This window comes from Vombatus ursinus, unplaced genomic scaffold (genome assembly GCF_900497805.2).
Source record: "Vombatus ursinus unplaced genomic scaffold, bare-nosed wombat genome assembly UNPS02014794.1, whole genome shotgun sequence".
Taxonomy (NCBI): Eukaryota; Metazoa; Chordata; class Mammalia; order Diprotodontia; family Vombatidae; genus Vombatus; species Vombatus ursinus.
Window position 1 is genome coordinate 21,399,874 of NW_020954572.1, and position 14,282 is coordinate 21,414,155.

Below are 14,282 nucleotides of genomic sequence, written 5' to 3' on the forward strand. Positions count from 1 at the left end.
CGTTGGCTTTATCTCTCCACAGATCTTGAGGCCCGGGAGAGGCAAGCCCAGGCCCAGGGGAGTGAGGTAGAGGAGGACAGTCGAAGTACCAGGACATTAGAACAAGAGGTAAGCTTCAGCTGCCCGCCCCTATTTTTGCCCCGTGGTCACCAGGAGTCACCCCCTCCTTAGGACTGCCTATTGCCCAAAGTTCAGAGTGTGGGCAAACTTGAACGTGGTTCACATTGTAATATTTGCTCTGCTATTGTAGTGTGACCCCCCTTTTCTGTCTTCCTCGGCAGATCGCACGCCTGCGAGAAGAGGGCTCCCGGCAGCTGGAAGAACAGCAGAGGTTGATCCAGGGGCAGATACGTCAAGATTGGGAACAGAGATTAAAAGGTAAAAAAATGTTCAGATCTTCAGGCAGGCCCTAGTCCACCTGCTTTGTTGGGTTACACCCTTACAGAGTAAGAACATCTGGGAAGGATTTGGGGAGGAGGATATGGGAAACAGAGGGAGACTGTGAACTTGGTGGCTTTGGTCCTTTCCACACACCAAACCCCCATCACCAGTTCCCTGCCTCTTGTTTCTCCCCTGTCCCTGCCATCCTGGCCCTGAACAGAAGTGGCTTTGTCCTGGCGGCCGAACGCCAGGGTGAAAACATCATTGCTCTCTGGGGCTCTTGGGTTCCCAGTGAGCCTTTCCTCTGCCGTGGAGGAGTTGTGTGATTTGCTTGTGCTTCCAGAGCCCTCCCCACAGCTGCCATGATACATTCCTAATCCTCATCTTAGAGACCTCTATTGGGTGACTGCCAGCAGATAGAGAAATATGTCCTGCTCTCCTTGTTTCCCCGACTTGGAGTGGCTGGTGTCTCTGGGAGGATGGATTTGCTTCTCTTTGTAAAGGACCCTCTTGTAGACTAGATGCTGGCCTTAGTCAGCCCTAAGCAGCAGCTTAAAGCTCCTTCCTTCTCCCCTGACTCTCTACCCTTACTCCTTTGCCAATCTTTCTAGGAAAGACAGAAAATCCTGAAGGCAAAGGAACACCTAAACTGAAGGTGAGACTCTGCTGGAGCCCCTGGGGATCATCACTTGTCAGGTACTTGTCAGCATGAGAAAATGTCCCTGCAGTTAAGGTAGCTCAGGCTTGGGGAAGTTGGAGCATTTCAGAGTTGAGATCTCCTGTTGGTGTTATAACGCCTGCGCTCGTGACCACTGTATCCTACTTCTCTCCGGAGTTTTGTGCTACTTCTCTTAGTTCTTCCCTAGAAATGCTGCTCTCAGCCCAGGGACGGTTGGGCAGAGAATTGTCCCTAAGTGTCTTTGTCTGGGCCTGGAAATTCCCTTGCTTCTGGGTAGTCATTTCTTGGCATTTCCTCCCATTTGTAGTTTAGGCTGCACCCCCACGTGATTGCAGGTTAGTGAAAGCAGTGGTGGTACCTGCCAAAATTTGGCCAACCCAAGAATGCCTGGTGTGGCACTGGACCTAGCGGGCACTTCCGTGTTTGACATTCACTCACTGCTCTCTTTGCAGCTAAAATGGAAGTGTAAAAAAGAGGATGAGACCAAAGGCGGTTACTCCAAGGACGTCCTCTTGAGGATTCTGCAGAAGGTCTGTCCTGCTGGCTCTGTTCCCCTTCCCCTCCATCCACAGCTGCTGTCTGGTCCAAGCTTGACTTCACCTCATCTTTGGTGCTTGGTGGGCCTGGCGCCTGTACCATCATCCCTATGTTTTCTGTTTCTATGACCCCTCTAGTCTCTGTGCACACTTGTCTCTCTCTCTCTCTCTCTTTTTTTGCCCATCCTCAGCCCTTGTGTTCTTTTCTGAAGAGAAGGAATTGGCCAGATGTATTGGGAGAGAGGGTATGGTTGGCCATCTGTGGTCTTTGCCAGCTGAGATAGTGCCTACTAGAGGAATCTTGTTGATATTGCCTGAATTACAACGCAGTCTTTTCCTTTTTGTTGGGTGTCCTTGATAAACCAAATCTGCATCTCCACTGTTCTGTTGCCCTTCTCTTCCTTATCCTTTAGTTCTGCTCTGGAAAAATCCTTTCTTTCCCCATCTCCCTTCTGTACGATCCCAGCACCCTGTGTTCTTTGGCATTGCCAGCCCGTAGTCAAGCTTCTTGGACATAAGGGATCTCCCAGAGCCACAATGGACCAGTGGCCTTCACCTGAACGTAATGCTTGTTCCGTTCTCTCTGATCTCTTGCTGGAGGATGAATCACAGTTTTACCCTAGGCAGCCCCTCTAGTATGTCTCTTCTGTTGTAACAGCCTGATCTGGGGGGTGAGCTGGTGGGTGACTCAGGCTCCCTTTTTGCCCTCGCAGTATGGTGAAGTGCTCAACCTGGTCATCTCCAGTAAGAGGACGGGGAGTGCTGTGGTAGAATTTGCTTCTGTCAAGGCTGCGGTGAGTATCAGGGCCTTGAGGTGAAGTTGGATCTTTTGGGGCCTGGCACCCACTTTAGGACAGATTTACGTGAACCATAAGCTGAAACAAAGGCCAAACCAGCCAGGACAGTACCGGTCTCCTTCTGCTTAGCTGGATTTCTTCTCTTAGCTCTACATAGGGGCAGGGCCATGATGATACTCTTAATCAGGTTTGTAACTGATGGCCTAAGTGTACAAATGACAAATGAGATAGTTTTATCAGCTGGCTGCTGGAAGCTGTCACAGGACCTTCCTTCTACCATTTCTGAAAGCTACTACCTGTCACGTTCCCTTCCCTGCCCAAACATACACACTTTCAGACACTTGCTGTCTCTTTGCTTTAGATAATTAGCGCCTCTCTTTTCCTTGGGGTCAGCTCAAATTTGGTCTACTTTCTTTAAGGGTCATTAAGTTCAGATCTCTGCACAAAGGGTTGGGACCTTGGCCTACCACAGGTTAAAAGTTGCCAGCTCTTGCTGTAGACTTTGGGCTCAAATAGTAACATGAGATCAGCTCTCTGGACCCCATCCCAGAGTTGGTTAGGTGGCATAAAGACAGTCAAACTGTTGCCTTTGGCAGGTACTGGCTGTCAAGAATGAAGTGGGCCTTGTCAGTAACCCTCTGAAGATCTCCTGGCTGGAGGGTCAGCCCCAGGGAACAGGGAGCAGCAATGTCACCAGCCACTCTGGACTGTCACAGGTAGGAAGGCACCAGACACTACTCGGTTAGGCCCTGCCTGGGAACTGGGGAGTCTACCAGGGAAAAACGGAGAAGTAGCTGCTCCGGCCTTTCTCAGGGTCCCTTTTATCTTGGAATGAGGTTCGCGTGGGAGGAGCGGTGCAGATTGGGACTGATGGTCTTTCAGTGCTTAACTTTTTTCTCTTCCTGTGGTTTTCCAATAGATTTGACTTTTATTTTTGTGTGTTTTATAATGTACATAATTATTAGGACAGTTGTATGTCATGTGATACATAAATATTATTAAGGGTGCCTCATTCTGCTAACTTTTCTTTACTTGGATGTCATAGGCCAGTGCTTTCTAAATTTTTCTGCTCACATACCCCTAACAATAAAAAATTCTTTGATTACGCACCCCCCACAAATATATTTACTTACTTAAAATTAGGTTCATGGATCAATGAACTAATAATTGTACACACATACATACATACACGCACCTTACATAAAATTGACATTTAAAAAGGATGAGATAACAATGAAATAATATTTTATCCAGGGGCAATAGTGAGCCCTGGAGTTTATTGAGTGGGCAAGGGTCGTGTCAGACCTGCACTTTTGGAAAGTCCCTTTTGCAGTTGTGTGGAGGATGAATTAGGGAGGGCAGCAAACTGAGGCAGAAAAACCAACGAGGAGGCTATTGCAGTAATCCATCTGAGACTTAGACCTAGCTGGGAGGGAGCAGGAGTCTTAGGGAACCTCTTATCTGCTTCCTCCTCTGTCTTGTCACGTGCCTCCTTGACTAACACTCTTTAAACTTTTTGGTCTCAGGACACCTTTCCACTCTTAAAATTACTGAGGACCTTCTCCCTTCCCCCCAAAGAGCTTTTGTTTGCAGAACAGCTACCAATATTCACTATATTGGGAATTAAAACATCTTAGAATGATTATGAAAAAGTTTTACCTCAAGGGTCTCCAGACCACATTTTGAGAACCACCGCCTTAGAGGAATAAACTGACTTCTGTGTAAGAGATGAGGTTCCTTTTCCTGGAACGATGTCTTTGGTAACTAGATGTGCAAGTGATCCAGGAGGGAAGTCAGAAGCTCCCTCTAGTTTGCCCAACTCTTGCTCTTGGGAGGAGGCCAAAGAACGTTCATTGAGCTCCTGTGGTTGCGGTAGTGTTTCTTGCTTTGAGTATAGGAAGCAGTGCCATGGTTCTCTTGCCCTAGAAATTTACATTTAATATAGGGAATGAAACCTGCCCATCATATGCTAGGGTCGGAGTATCTAAACTCAGGAAATGCCCTGAGGATTTGGGATGGGCTAGGAAATAGTAAGAAGAGAAAGGTTGGGGCCAACCTTGGTGTCCCCTGGACTTACACTATGGTGAATGGATGGGTCGTGCCCCTCAATAGGTTGGCCTCAGTAGTATCCTAAGGATCAAAGGTCAATCCTCCTTAGGCAGCCCCCAGGTCAATTACCTCTGCTATTCCATACCAGCCCAACAGTGAGAGGGACTGATTCTGTGCCAAACACACACAGGGAAATGGAAGAAGGAAAGGATTTGTTTTCAAAATAATCCCAGGGTCCTTCCACAAAGGGACGTTATTCCCTGGCCTGTAAATCCTTGATGTGGTAATCCTGTCCATTTTTATTATTTCTGGCATACACAAAGGTCCCCTCAGCTTAGGGCACTAGTGTGAAAGGTCACACGACATGAGGAGGAGTCACTTGGATTTAAGTTTTCTTTCACTTTCTTTCACAAGCCAGTTTGGGCCCGTCTAGCTTTAGAGGGGGACTGTCCTGCGGTCTCTGGTTCCAGTTCCCCGGCCGTGGCCCCGGGCTGTGTCGTGTGGCCCAAGTCCAAGGAGCCTGTTTAAGCTGGCAGGACAGGTGCTGGCAGCTCCTCAGTCCTCGCTGGGCACCGTGAGAGCAGCGGTAGCTCTGCCAAGTGCCAGCCGAGCGTCCATCCCTCCATCCAGGGCCATGACAAGGAGTTCTTCCTCCCCCTCTTCTTTCTGAGGCCCTGGGAAGAGAGTGTGAATCACTTCCTCCCCCTTATTTCACGGGTGCTTCCAGGGAGCCTTGTGCCAAGCGCCTTGACCAAGTATCTGCAGCCGCTGATTCCAAGCTCGTAATTCTGAGGATTGCCTGTTGGACCTTCTGCTCTGAATCTGCCACTGCCCAGACCTTCCCATCTCACCATTTAGTCACTCAAGTTCATTGCTGTCGTGGGGCACTCTTCCAGGCTCCCGTGTTTTGCTCAGGATTTGGTGTTTTTTACAAAACATCCCTGTTGGATCTCCCTCTCTTTCTTCCTGCCTCCACCGGTGCCCCTCCTTCACCTCCAGCTTCAGAGCCCCCTTTTCCTCCCAGCACATGCACACATGTACACGTGCTGCTTCCACACCATGAATTTTTTTACCCTGTTTCTCCCTTGGTGGAGCTCTCCACCTTCCCCTTCTCTTCTGTCCTGGGCAGTACTTAGCACAGTGCCTGTCTTGTCCCCCCTGCCCACTCACCTTAGGCCTTCTCAAAGGCTGGTCTTGGGCCTCTGTCTGTGTTCCTTCCCCCGCCACGCTCCTCCCACATCTCCTGATTGCTCCCTTTGCCACCTTCTGCGCTGCTGGCTGCCTGCTTTGTTTGGTCCTGTGGTCAGATGGAGCTGCTTCTCTGTCCCACCCTGCCTTAGCCTTCCCTCCATCCTCCTGTCCAGGAAGTCATTCCTTACTTGCCCCACTGCACCCTGTGGGAGGAGGACGACCAGTTCCTCAAGTCTGGGATGAGGCTGATGCTGATTCTTCTCCCTCTCCCTGCCCTTTTCACCTGCTCCACCAAGTGGGGATAAAGCACAGACGTGGCCTTTATCGGTCAGCAATTCAGCCATCTCCCCTCAGTCTCGTCTCTTCTATCCCCCAGCCCTATCCCTCTCATCCCATTCAGGCCCATGGGTCCCTGGGAAACTGCTCTCTCAGCATCTGTAGGACTTCCTCAAGAAGCGAAATTCCTAGGTCCACTTTGAAGGAGAAGAAGGGGTCAGTAACATCGGAAGGTGGCCCCTGGAGGGGCGTGGCCTCTAGGGAGTCCTCCTCAGAGTACTCGTGTAGTGGTCCAGTCAGGGAGATGGCTGAGGGGAGGGTGGCTGAGTAGGCAGCGGCATAGGCAGGCGAGGGCTCCAGGATGTTGGGACAACTGGAACTCTCCCGGTAGAGGCGTGGGGGTTTGGGTGGGGCCAGCAGTGTGGATCTGGGCTGCTCATCCCCCCACAAAGGCAGGCGGCGGCCGTCCGGCCTCCCTCGAAGCTCTCGGATGACCTCCCGGTTACTGTATTCCTCGTGGTCTCCCCCTGCAGTGCTGGCTTGGCTGAGCACGCTGCCTTGCCGTCGGAGTCTCCGGGGTCTCCCAAGGCTCAGACGTTTGAAGAAAGAATTGTTGCGGAAGGATCCTTTCCGCCACGTCTCCATCGGACTAAGGAAAGCAAGCCACCTTGGCGGCCCTCAGGGCTGACTCTCAAAGGTTCAGAGGCAGCTAATCCCCCCCAGGGAGGTGTGGGGAGACAACCTGGGGCTGTGGGCAGAGGCCACTTGGGGCTTCTGCTTGCAGCCCCTGTGGCTCTGTCCAGCCCAGGGCCCTTGCCACAGGTGCACTTGATAGCAGACAAGCCCCCAAAAGTTGTGGGAAGATGTCCCACTGAGGAGAAGGCAGAGCTGGGAGCCCTGGGCAGGAAGCCTCGTGGGTCCTCAAGATCTCAGGGGAGAAGCCCCAGAGGGGAAGAAGCACTTACTGGAGTGAGAGGCTGTGGGGTGCACTGGTGGATCAGACGTAGAGCTTCTCAGGTTGGACGGGAACGGCCTCTGTGGCCCCCAGTGTCGGCAGGCCGTGGCTTGAGTTGGGTCCCTGTTCCGTCTGTTCTGGCCTCTTCTCCCACCCAGCAGGTGTGGGGCTGCTCCCTCTCTGAGGCTGGTGCCTCCCAGCTTCTGATTAGTGGTTTGGCTGCTTGGGCTGGTGTGTGGCAGCCTCGGTGTGTTTTTGTTTTTAGCTGACTCAGTCATGTAGGAAGCTGGGTTTCATGCTTTTGGGTAATTGCAGCATCCGAATGCTGGGATCGGGGCAGCCACTCCTGCCAACGCCCAGGGCCAGTAGTAGGGAGTTGGAAATTCCTCTAGGGGCCTCCCAGCAGCTGAGTCCTGAGGCAGTCCTGCTTTATACGTCATTGTGTTGTATCCTTTCTCACTATTGACCAGTGGCTTAATGTGGGGATGGCCTGGCTTCTGGGTTCCCTGCAGGGCTGAGGAGTACAAGGAAGGTGGAGGGTAACTGAAAGGCAAAAGTGTGGCCTGATTGTCAGAGGAGGAGGAGGGACTGGTTCCTAGTGCAGGTGACTCACCCCCCCCATAACCTGATGACAAGCATTCATTAACCCAGGCCTACAGACATGGATGGTGGGAAGGAAGCCAAAAGGTGTGTTAGCAGGAGCAGCAGTGCCCAGAAAAGGTGCTGGCTTTGACTGGTGATGAGCTCAGTTCATGCATACAGTGAATTTCCAACTGGGGGGGAGGAGGACAGATGAGGGAATCTTTCTCTTGACCCCGCAGGGTTAAGGATATTTCCTGGCCTTGTCTTCAGCCTCACATCCTGCCCAGCTTGGTCTTAGCTTGAGTTTTTCACCAGCCCTACTGCCAAGACAGGTTCTGTCAGCATTCTTTGAAAGAGGATGCTTCCCCCTCATTTTACTGAAGAGGGTTTCAGAGGTGACTTCCTGGTAGCAGCAGAGCTGAAATGAATGAACAAGATCCCAAATTAGAATTCTAGACTCCGGGCTAAGATGAACATTTTCAGGTCTTTCCCCTCCAGCTGTCTGGGCCTAGAAACCAAGATGTCATTTTGTATTGCTCATGGCATCTGGGTAGTATGCTGGGCCTTAAGGTCTCCCTGGGCATCATGTTATTGGTTCTGTGTTTAACTATTAGACTTTATTGTCTAGTGGTTGTGGGCCACGGGACAACAGGAGTGGAAAGTGAGTGGTAGCAAGCCTAGCCAGGACAGCAGCTCTCCTGGGCACTGTTAGCACAGGGGAGGGGAAGATCAAGGGGCAGCCTCCCAGGGTTGGCTCTCAGAAGCCCAGGAGTTAGGCTAATGGACATTTCCCCCAAACCATCTGGCACCTAAACCAGTGCCTTCTTCCATTTCCCATGGAACATTGTTCCCTAGCCTTTCTCACCGTTTCATTGAGTAGGAATGTGACTCCCTGATGTCCCACAGGATGGTGTCTTGCCAGCATCTTCTCCCAAGGGGAGGCTGCAAAACCCTCTCACGCTCCGTGCTTTGGCTTTTATCCACGCCGAGGTACGTGGGATCCTCGCTTCTTGAAGAGGCAATTCGGATCACAGATTCCTCCCAGCACACAGTGGAGATGGGAATATAGCATCCCGGCATTCAGCTGCACCGAGGGAGGTGGTTTAAATTGTGCTTTGCACAATTTTGTCCATTGAGATGGTTGATTATTATTAACCTGGCATTCATTAAGCCCTAAACCATAGGAGAGCCCTGCCCTCCACTGTGTTTAGGAGATGAACCAGACCCACAATTGTTTTCCTCTCTTGGGTGGGGCTCGTTTAAGACAAGGGTGAGCCTTCTCTTGCTTTTTTGCCTCTTGGTCCTCACCTGGGCACTAGTCTAAAAAGCCTGAATGAATGAAAGCCTCTTGGGTAGAAGGGTAACTTTGAGAAAGATGTGGAATGAAGCAGGAGGCTGGGCAATACAGGTGCCAGATCCCCCTTCCCCCAGAGCCAGCTCAGGGTACCCCTTAACCCACAGGTAATGGGGAGGGGATCTCAGCACATTCAGAGAAGGTGTCTTGACAATGTTCCTAGTCATATGCCTTCAGTTTAAATTGCTAAGGGGACAGCAGTGTAGCAGAAGTGCTGATGCAGCAGAGAGAAGGGATGAACAAAGGAATGAGCATATTAAGGGAGCAGCAGGTGGTGAAGGCTGGGATGAGTAGGGGAGAATCCTTGCCATGAAAAATAGAAATTGGAATTGACTGCATATAGTGATGGGTACAAGGAAGGAAATAGCTGAGGGCAATCATTGGGTGCGTAACATTTTAGCTGCTTTAGAGGGTGATGAGGCAGGAAGCTTGTTTGGTGTAGAGGCCAGACTCCTCTGTGTTCTCAGCCGAGGACCTGGCTACTATGAGCAGTGATTGTGGACTCAGGATACGTTCCAGGGGCGTGGGAGAAGCCCCAGTCACTCTCTTATTTCCCAGGCATCCTGAATTCTCTTTTTCTCTTTGTCACCTGGGGAAGGAAGCTCGTTGGTGGGACTCAAGTGGTCCCCCTCCAACTCTGGGCCCAGCCCTGGTCCTTTCTCGGAAGGACGGAATGCCAGGCCTGGTGGTCGCTGTCCCTAACCCCATCTCCTCTGTGTCCCACAGGGCTCCGTGCTGTCAGAGAGGGACTATGAGAGCCTCGTCATGATGCGCATGCGTCAGGCAGCAGAGCGGCAACAGCTGATCGAGCAGATGCAGAGGGAGGATGAGGAGAGCATGCCCACATAGCCCTGCAGAAACCATCCCCTCTTCCCTTCTTCCCTCCCTCTTGCTCACTTTTCTTAAATTAATACCTACAATAAATTTTTTTAGAAAGAAAGTAACCGATTTGTATTAGACATTTGTGACTGGCAGAAAGATGGTAAAACCCAGAACCTCTCCTTATTTCTGTACTCTACCCTGTAGGCCTCCATCCATGTCCAAGTTTTAGTCTCTGACAGCTAGGAAGGCAATTTGAAGAGAAAATCCCAACTGAGTGAAAGAAACAGAACCCTGGACCAGGCAGAAAAGCAACAACTCATCACAGTTCTTTATTGTCTTGGACTACCTTATAGTTTGACCTGGGGCATCTTCAGACTGTGCTCAGTTTCATGGCTAAGGAAATCTAGGATTAGATTGGGCTTCCCAGCTGGGTAAGGTTTCTTCTCCCTCTAGGAAAACTTCCCTGCTGGCTGTGTCAGGGCCTGCACAGTGCCATCGAGTCAGGGTGGCTATGAGGATGAGGGGGGCTGGCAAGGGGGTGTCAGTGCATGCACTGCCTCAGCAGCTAGGGACCTCAGTCACTGACTGCAGTGGGTTGCTGTGAAGGCTGTAGATGCTGGCTAGGGAGACGTGACAGATCAGGAAGACAGCGTCACTCCACCCAGACAGGGATCTTGGCTGTCCTAGACAAGGGCTTGGGAGGATAGGGCAGCTGGTACACAGGGACCTCTCCAGGTGGATGCAGGCCTGAAAGGAGCCAAAAACTCAGATGGGACATGGTTATTCCTTGTGTAGGCACCACACAAGTGTCTGGCCCACGCCTGTCATGCTCACCACACGATAGCCCCGGGCCTCCAGTTTATCCAGAACGATTCGGGGTGGGTCATTGACATAGTATTCCCAACTGTAGAGAGAGGAATGAGGTGAGGGGAATGTGAGACTGGGCAGGAAAAGGGCTGATTCCCCCTGCCCCCAGTCCTAAGAGAGACCAAACTGACCCCACTGAAACACCAGGGTTTGTTTGCATTTTCTTGGCAGTAAGAATGCTTAATTCCCCTTTAGACAAATTTGGTTGAGGCCATAGGGTTTCTAAGTAGATTAAAGGACTCAACTCTTGAGTTGGTAACTCAGGGCAAGGGAGTCATTATAGCAGCCCCCATCGGAGCCCTTAGAGCCATTGACTGGGATCAGCACTCATCCTCTTTCCCCTCGACGCCCTATTGCCTAAGTCCTCACCTCAATATGACATCTCTATGATCAGGAGCAAAGAACCCGTTGTGGGCAGGTCTCTTCCCCTTCTTAGGAGCCCTGCTCAATGAATTAATGCTAAACCAGTGGAAAGGAAACTGTCTTGACAGTATACAGATTACAATATTATGCAAAGTATGGAGGAAGTGGCCAGCTCACTTACTAGCAGCCTCAAAACAGAAGCTTTGCCCTGTGCTTCCTGGCCTTCCAGCCTGTGGGATGCATTCTTTGAATTAATTATCTCTCTCTTGAGGAAAGTACTGCTTCCCTCTAGTTTCCACCTATTGCCTAGGAGACCAGGCTTAGAGCAAGGCTGGTTAGGTGCCATAGTGAGAAAGCACAGAAGAGGAATAAGAGTCCTATGCAGAAATGATGTGGTTTCAGAAGCCACAATACTGTAGAAAGCACTGGTTTGCCCTTCTGCCCTGCTGGTGGTGGGGCTTTGTGAGTTGAAAGCAGGGCCAGTGTCCAAGGCAGGAACAGTAGTTGAAAGATTGCTGCAAAAGACACTCTCTGAAAGCCTAGAACTGCCCAAGAAAAAGAAAGACAACCTGGGTAGCTAACTTATTACTGATACTCCTCATTCTATAGAGATGATGATGAGAATGCAAGAGGATCCAGGGTAGTCCCTTCTACTTACAAAAGGTTTCCCAGCACATTCCTCTTAGTGGCCCCCAAATATTCCATCAGCTCCTGGTCAGAGAACTCGTCTCCCACCATTGTGGGACCCACCTCCTGCAATAGGGAAATCAGGGGGAAAGCTGCTAAGGTCAGAAAGTGGTCACCCCCTTTCCTCCCCCCTTATGTACCTCTTAGCCAAGCCTATAGTCAGAGTGCTGAGTGAACTTTTTTCAAAAGCTGGAAGGATGGAGTTAATGCCCTCAGGAGCTTTCAGACCCACAATAAACAGGGAGGGAGAACAGTGATCAAAGAGGGGGACAGGAATGACCAGATTGAGTAACAGGCCAGCGAAGGCCCTCCCCAGCCTCTTTCATCTCAACCTTACCAGCCTGGCATAGCCAGGTAATTAACACTATCACCCTAGGGCACTGCCAGGGCTTTTCCCAGATGTGAGACCTTGGCCTTACCACCCCCTCATTCTCTTCACTTGAGGGCTCAGTACCATGCTGTCTCTTCTGCTGTTGAAACATACCCTATAGGACCCCTAAAGGAGCCCATGGTGGCGGTGCCTGTGCTTATCCACAGAGATAGCTGTGTCCCCATTTCTAGTGCTGTATATGTGTGTCTGACTGACTAGTGTTGTGCATGTGTGTATCTATATCTCTGACTGTGTGTGTCTGAGGCTCTGTGTCTCTGGATGAGACTGTGTGTGGCTAACTGGCTATCAACGTGTATGACTGTGAATTTCTGTGTATGTGTGTGTTCTTGTGACCAGCTCTGGATATGGGCGTATGCTTGTATCCTGGGCTGTAACTGCATGTCTGCCAATGGTAGTGAGTCGTTTATGCAGACCGGAGTGTATCAGAGACCCTGTGCATTTTGTGTATTCCTTGCAATTGTATCATCTCGTTCTTTTTCCCTAAAGAACTTACACAGCTATACAGTATCATTTCACTTCTACCTATGGCAGTGATTCTTGGGGGGAAGGTGGGGAGGTATCGTGTGCCTGTAAGAGCCTGTGAATTTGTGATCCTTTGCTTCCGAAGTAGGTCTAGCCGGGGCAGGATCAAGGGACTTCCTGGCCATCCCTCGAGTGGGTGGGACTGATGCCCAGAAAAGTCCTGCCCAACAGACTGAGCCAGGTCGGGTGGCCCCGGGTCGACTGGGTCAGAAGAACCCACGTGGCCGCCTTGCTACTCAGGGGGCGGGGACGCAATCCAGATGGACGGTCTCCAATTCGAGGCCGGGGTGGGGTGGGGTTTGGGGGGGGTGTGCCGCGGCTTTCCCTCACGGGGCGGGTCTGGGAGTTGTAGCTGTGGCTAAGAGCTCGCTGGAAGAAAACCCGCGACCCGAAGGGCGTCCCTGAGGACGCTTGAGCTCAGCCTCAGTGCACAAGAGGGAAGGGTGTGCCTAGGTTCCTTGGATCCCACCACCCCTACGCACCCCCATGCAGAACAGCGCTGGCTGCGGAGCTGGGGACGAAGCCTGTCCCTTGTCTCACTCCTGGTTTCAGCGCCCCGTGGGCTGGGAGGTACGGGACCAGAGTTAGGGAGCAGGTACTCACCATACGAATTTGGGTACTAATGAGCAGGTATGGCATGGTCCCTATGTCCCTCCTCAGCTCCACTGGGCTCCCAGGCTCCGGGGTTCGATGATCTTGGTTTCCAGTTCCGGTCTCCCTACAGCTTGGGGGATGCACCTCAGGACTCAGCGCCGAGAGGCAACTTGTCCCTCCCGACGGACGACTGAACTAGGGGTCTCCTGCGTCCTAAAGTCCCGCTACTCCCGCTCTGACTCTGGGAGGTGCCACCCCCAGTCCAGACAAATCCCAGGAAGACCGTCTGGTGACCGTCTGACCAATCAGAGGCTGGCCGGTCCTATGACGCGGGCCGATCGCTTCTAAATTTTTGGAGTAGCAGACACTGATTTCAGGGCAGCGGAGACCATGACCTCCTGCTAGAATGGACGGCACTGACCCGGCCCCTACCCTGGCTGGCTCAGCTTTGCCTGAATCAGGGCTTCGAACGTTAGAGCCATTTGTAAAATGTTTCTCTTTGAACCATCGAAGCTCTTGGGCTACACTTCAGCATCCCCCACCACCGTACCCTTTTCCCCCAGACATTCATTCTATGAATATTTTTTAAGAGTCTCAATGCAAGACTCGAGAGGCAAAACTGAGGATTTAAGGAGCTTACTATTTTTTTTTTTTTGGTGATGCAATCAGGGTTAAGTGACTTGCCCAGGGTCACACAGCCAGTAAGTGTTAAGTGTCTGAGTCTGGATTTGAACTCATGTCCTGACTCCAACGCCAGAGCTGTATTCACTGCAACACCTAGCTGCCCCGGAGCTTACTATTTAAAAGGGTGATTATGATACTATACCGATCAATTTCTGATTATATTGATTGTGGGTAGTTTTTTCAAGATTGCAAATGGAAGCCCGTCAAAGCCTTCCCACCTGTGTAATTCGTTGTTTTTGGTCATGTAACTCCTCCTCAGAGATCTAGCTGATGTGCTGGGAGCTTTCATTTATTTCCAATTTACCCTATATATATCTTGTATGTACATCGTTTTTATGTTGTCTTCCTCATTAGAATGTGAGCAGCGGCTGTCTTTGCCTTTTCTTGTATCCTCAGCACTTAACCCTGTGCCTGGCACGTAGTAGAAGCTTAATAAATATTTCTTGAATTGACTGTCCTTCAGATTTCTTGAGATTGCAAGGATATGGGGGAGGGGGCTGGGCAGTTCATTATCCCTTCTCACCACAGGAGCTGATCACCTTTTTTTTTTTT

The 14,282-nt window shown here is 51.0% G+C and overlaps 3 protein-coding genes across 5 annotated transcripts in view; 1 reads left to right on the forward strand and 2 right to left on the reverse strand.

The window, feature by feature from the left end:
- The window catches only part of DNAJC17 (DnaJ heat shock protein family (Hsp40) member C17), a 34,981-nt gene extending 25,237 nt beyond the window's left edge, over positions 1-9,744 (forward strand). The window contains exons 5-11 of the mRNA XM_027870190.1: positions 23-108; positions 282-378; positions 993-1,036; positions 1,513-1,590; positions 2,310-2,390; positions 2,990-3,109; positions 9,527-9,744. Coding sequence (XP_027725991.1) covers positions 23-108; positions 282-378; positions 993-1,036; positions 1,513-1,590; positions 2,310-2,390; positions 2,990-3,109; positions 9,527-9,649 — 629 coding nt within the window. The 3' untranslated portion in view covers positions 9,650-9,744. The remainder of the gene's footprint in view (positions 1-22; positions 109-281; positions 379-992; positions 1,037-1,512; positions 1,591-2,309; positions 2,391-2,989; positions 3,110-9,526) is intronic.
- On the reverse strand, positions 2,397-9,520 carry CUNH15orf62 (chromosome unknown C15orf62 homolog). 2 transcript variants are annotated; one of them, XR_003569826.1, is made up of 2 exons: positions 5,613-9,520; positions 2,397-2,596 (listed from the first exon to the last, which is right to left on the reverse strand). XR_003569826.1 is itself a non-coding variant. In XM_027870191.1 (2 exons), the coding sequence occupies exon 2, from the start codon at positions 6,552-6,554 to the stop codon at positions 6,030-6,032; it is 525 nt and encodes a 174-aa protein (XP_027725992.1). In that variant the 5' UTR covers positions 6,555-7,864; positions 8,312-9,520; the 3' UTR covers positions 3,726-6,029. The 2 variants fall into 2 exon arrangements, 1 of the variants encoding a protein (XP_027725992.1); XM_027870191.1 differs by lacking the exon at positions 2,397-2,596 and having other exon boundaries at positions 3,726-7,864; positions 8,312-9,520.
- Positions 9,745-9,925: 181 nt separating the features above from the next.
- Positions 9,926-13,308, reverse strand: GCHFR (GTP cyclohydrolase I feedback regulator). Of its 2 annotated transcripts, XM_027870192.1 has the most exons (4): positions 13,056-13,308; positions 11,511-11,605; positions 10,457-10,526; positions 9,926-10,369 (listed from the first exon to the last, which is right to left on the reverse strand). In XM_027870192.1, exons 1-4 carry the CDS (start codon positions 13,089-13,091, stop codon positions 10,181-10,183), a joined length of 390 nt encoding a protein of 129 aa, XP_027725993.1. In that variant the 5' UTR covers positions 13,092-13,308; the 3' UTR covers positions 9,926-10,180. The 2 variants fall into 2 exon arrangements, with proteins under 2 accessions (XP_027725993.1, XP_027725994.1); XM_027870193.1 differs by having other exon boundaries at positions 9,926-10,526.
- Positions 13,309-14,282: the final 974 nt, after the last annotated feature.

Coding starts and splice junctions, on each gene's coding strand:
- CUNH15orf62 (XM_027870191.1), bottom strand. CDS start 6,554: ATGGAGACGTGGCGGAAAGGATCCTTCCGCAACAATTCTTTCTTCAAA.
- GCHFR (XM_027870192.1), bottom strand. CDS start 13,091: ATGCCATACCTGCTCATTAGTACCCAAATTCGTATG. Junction 11,606..13,055: donor TTAGTACCCAAATTCGTATG/GTGAGTACCTGC, acceptor TCCCTATTGCAG/GAGGTGGGTCCCACAATGGT. Junction 10,370..10,456: donor AGGCCCGGGGCTATCGTGTG/GTGAGCATGACA, acceptor GGCTCCTTTCAG/GCCTGCATCCACCTGGAGAG.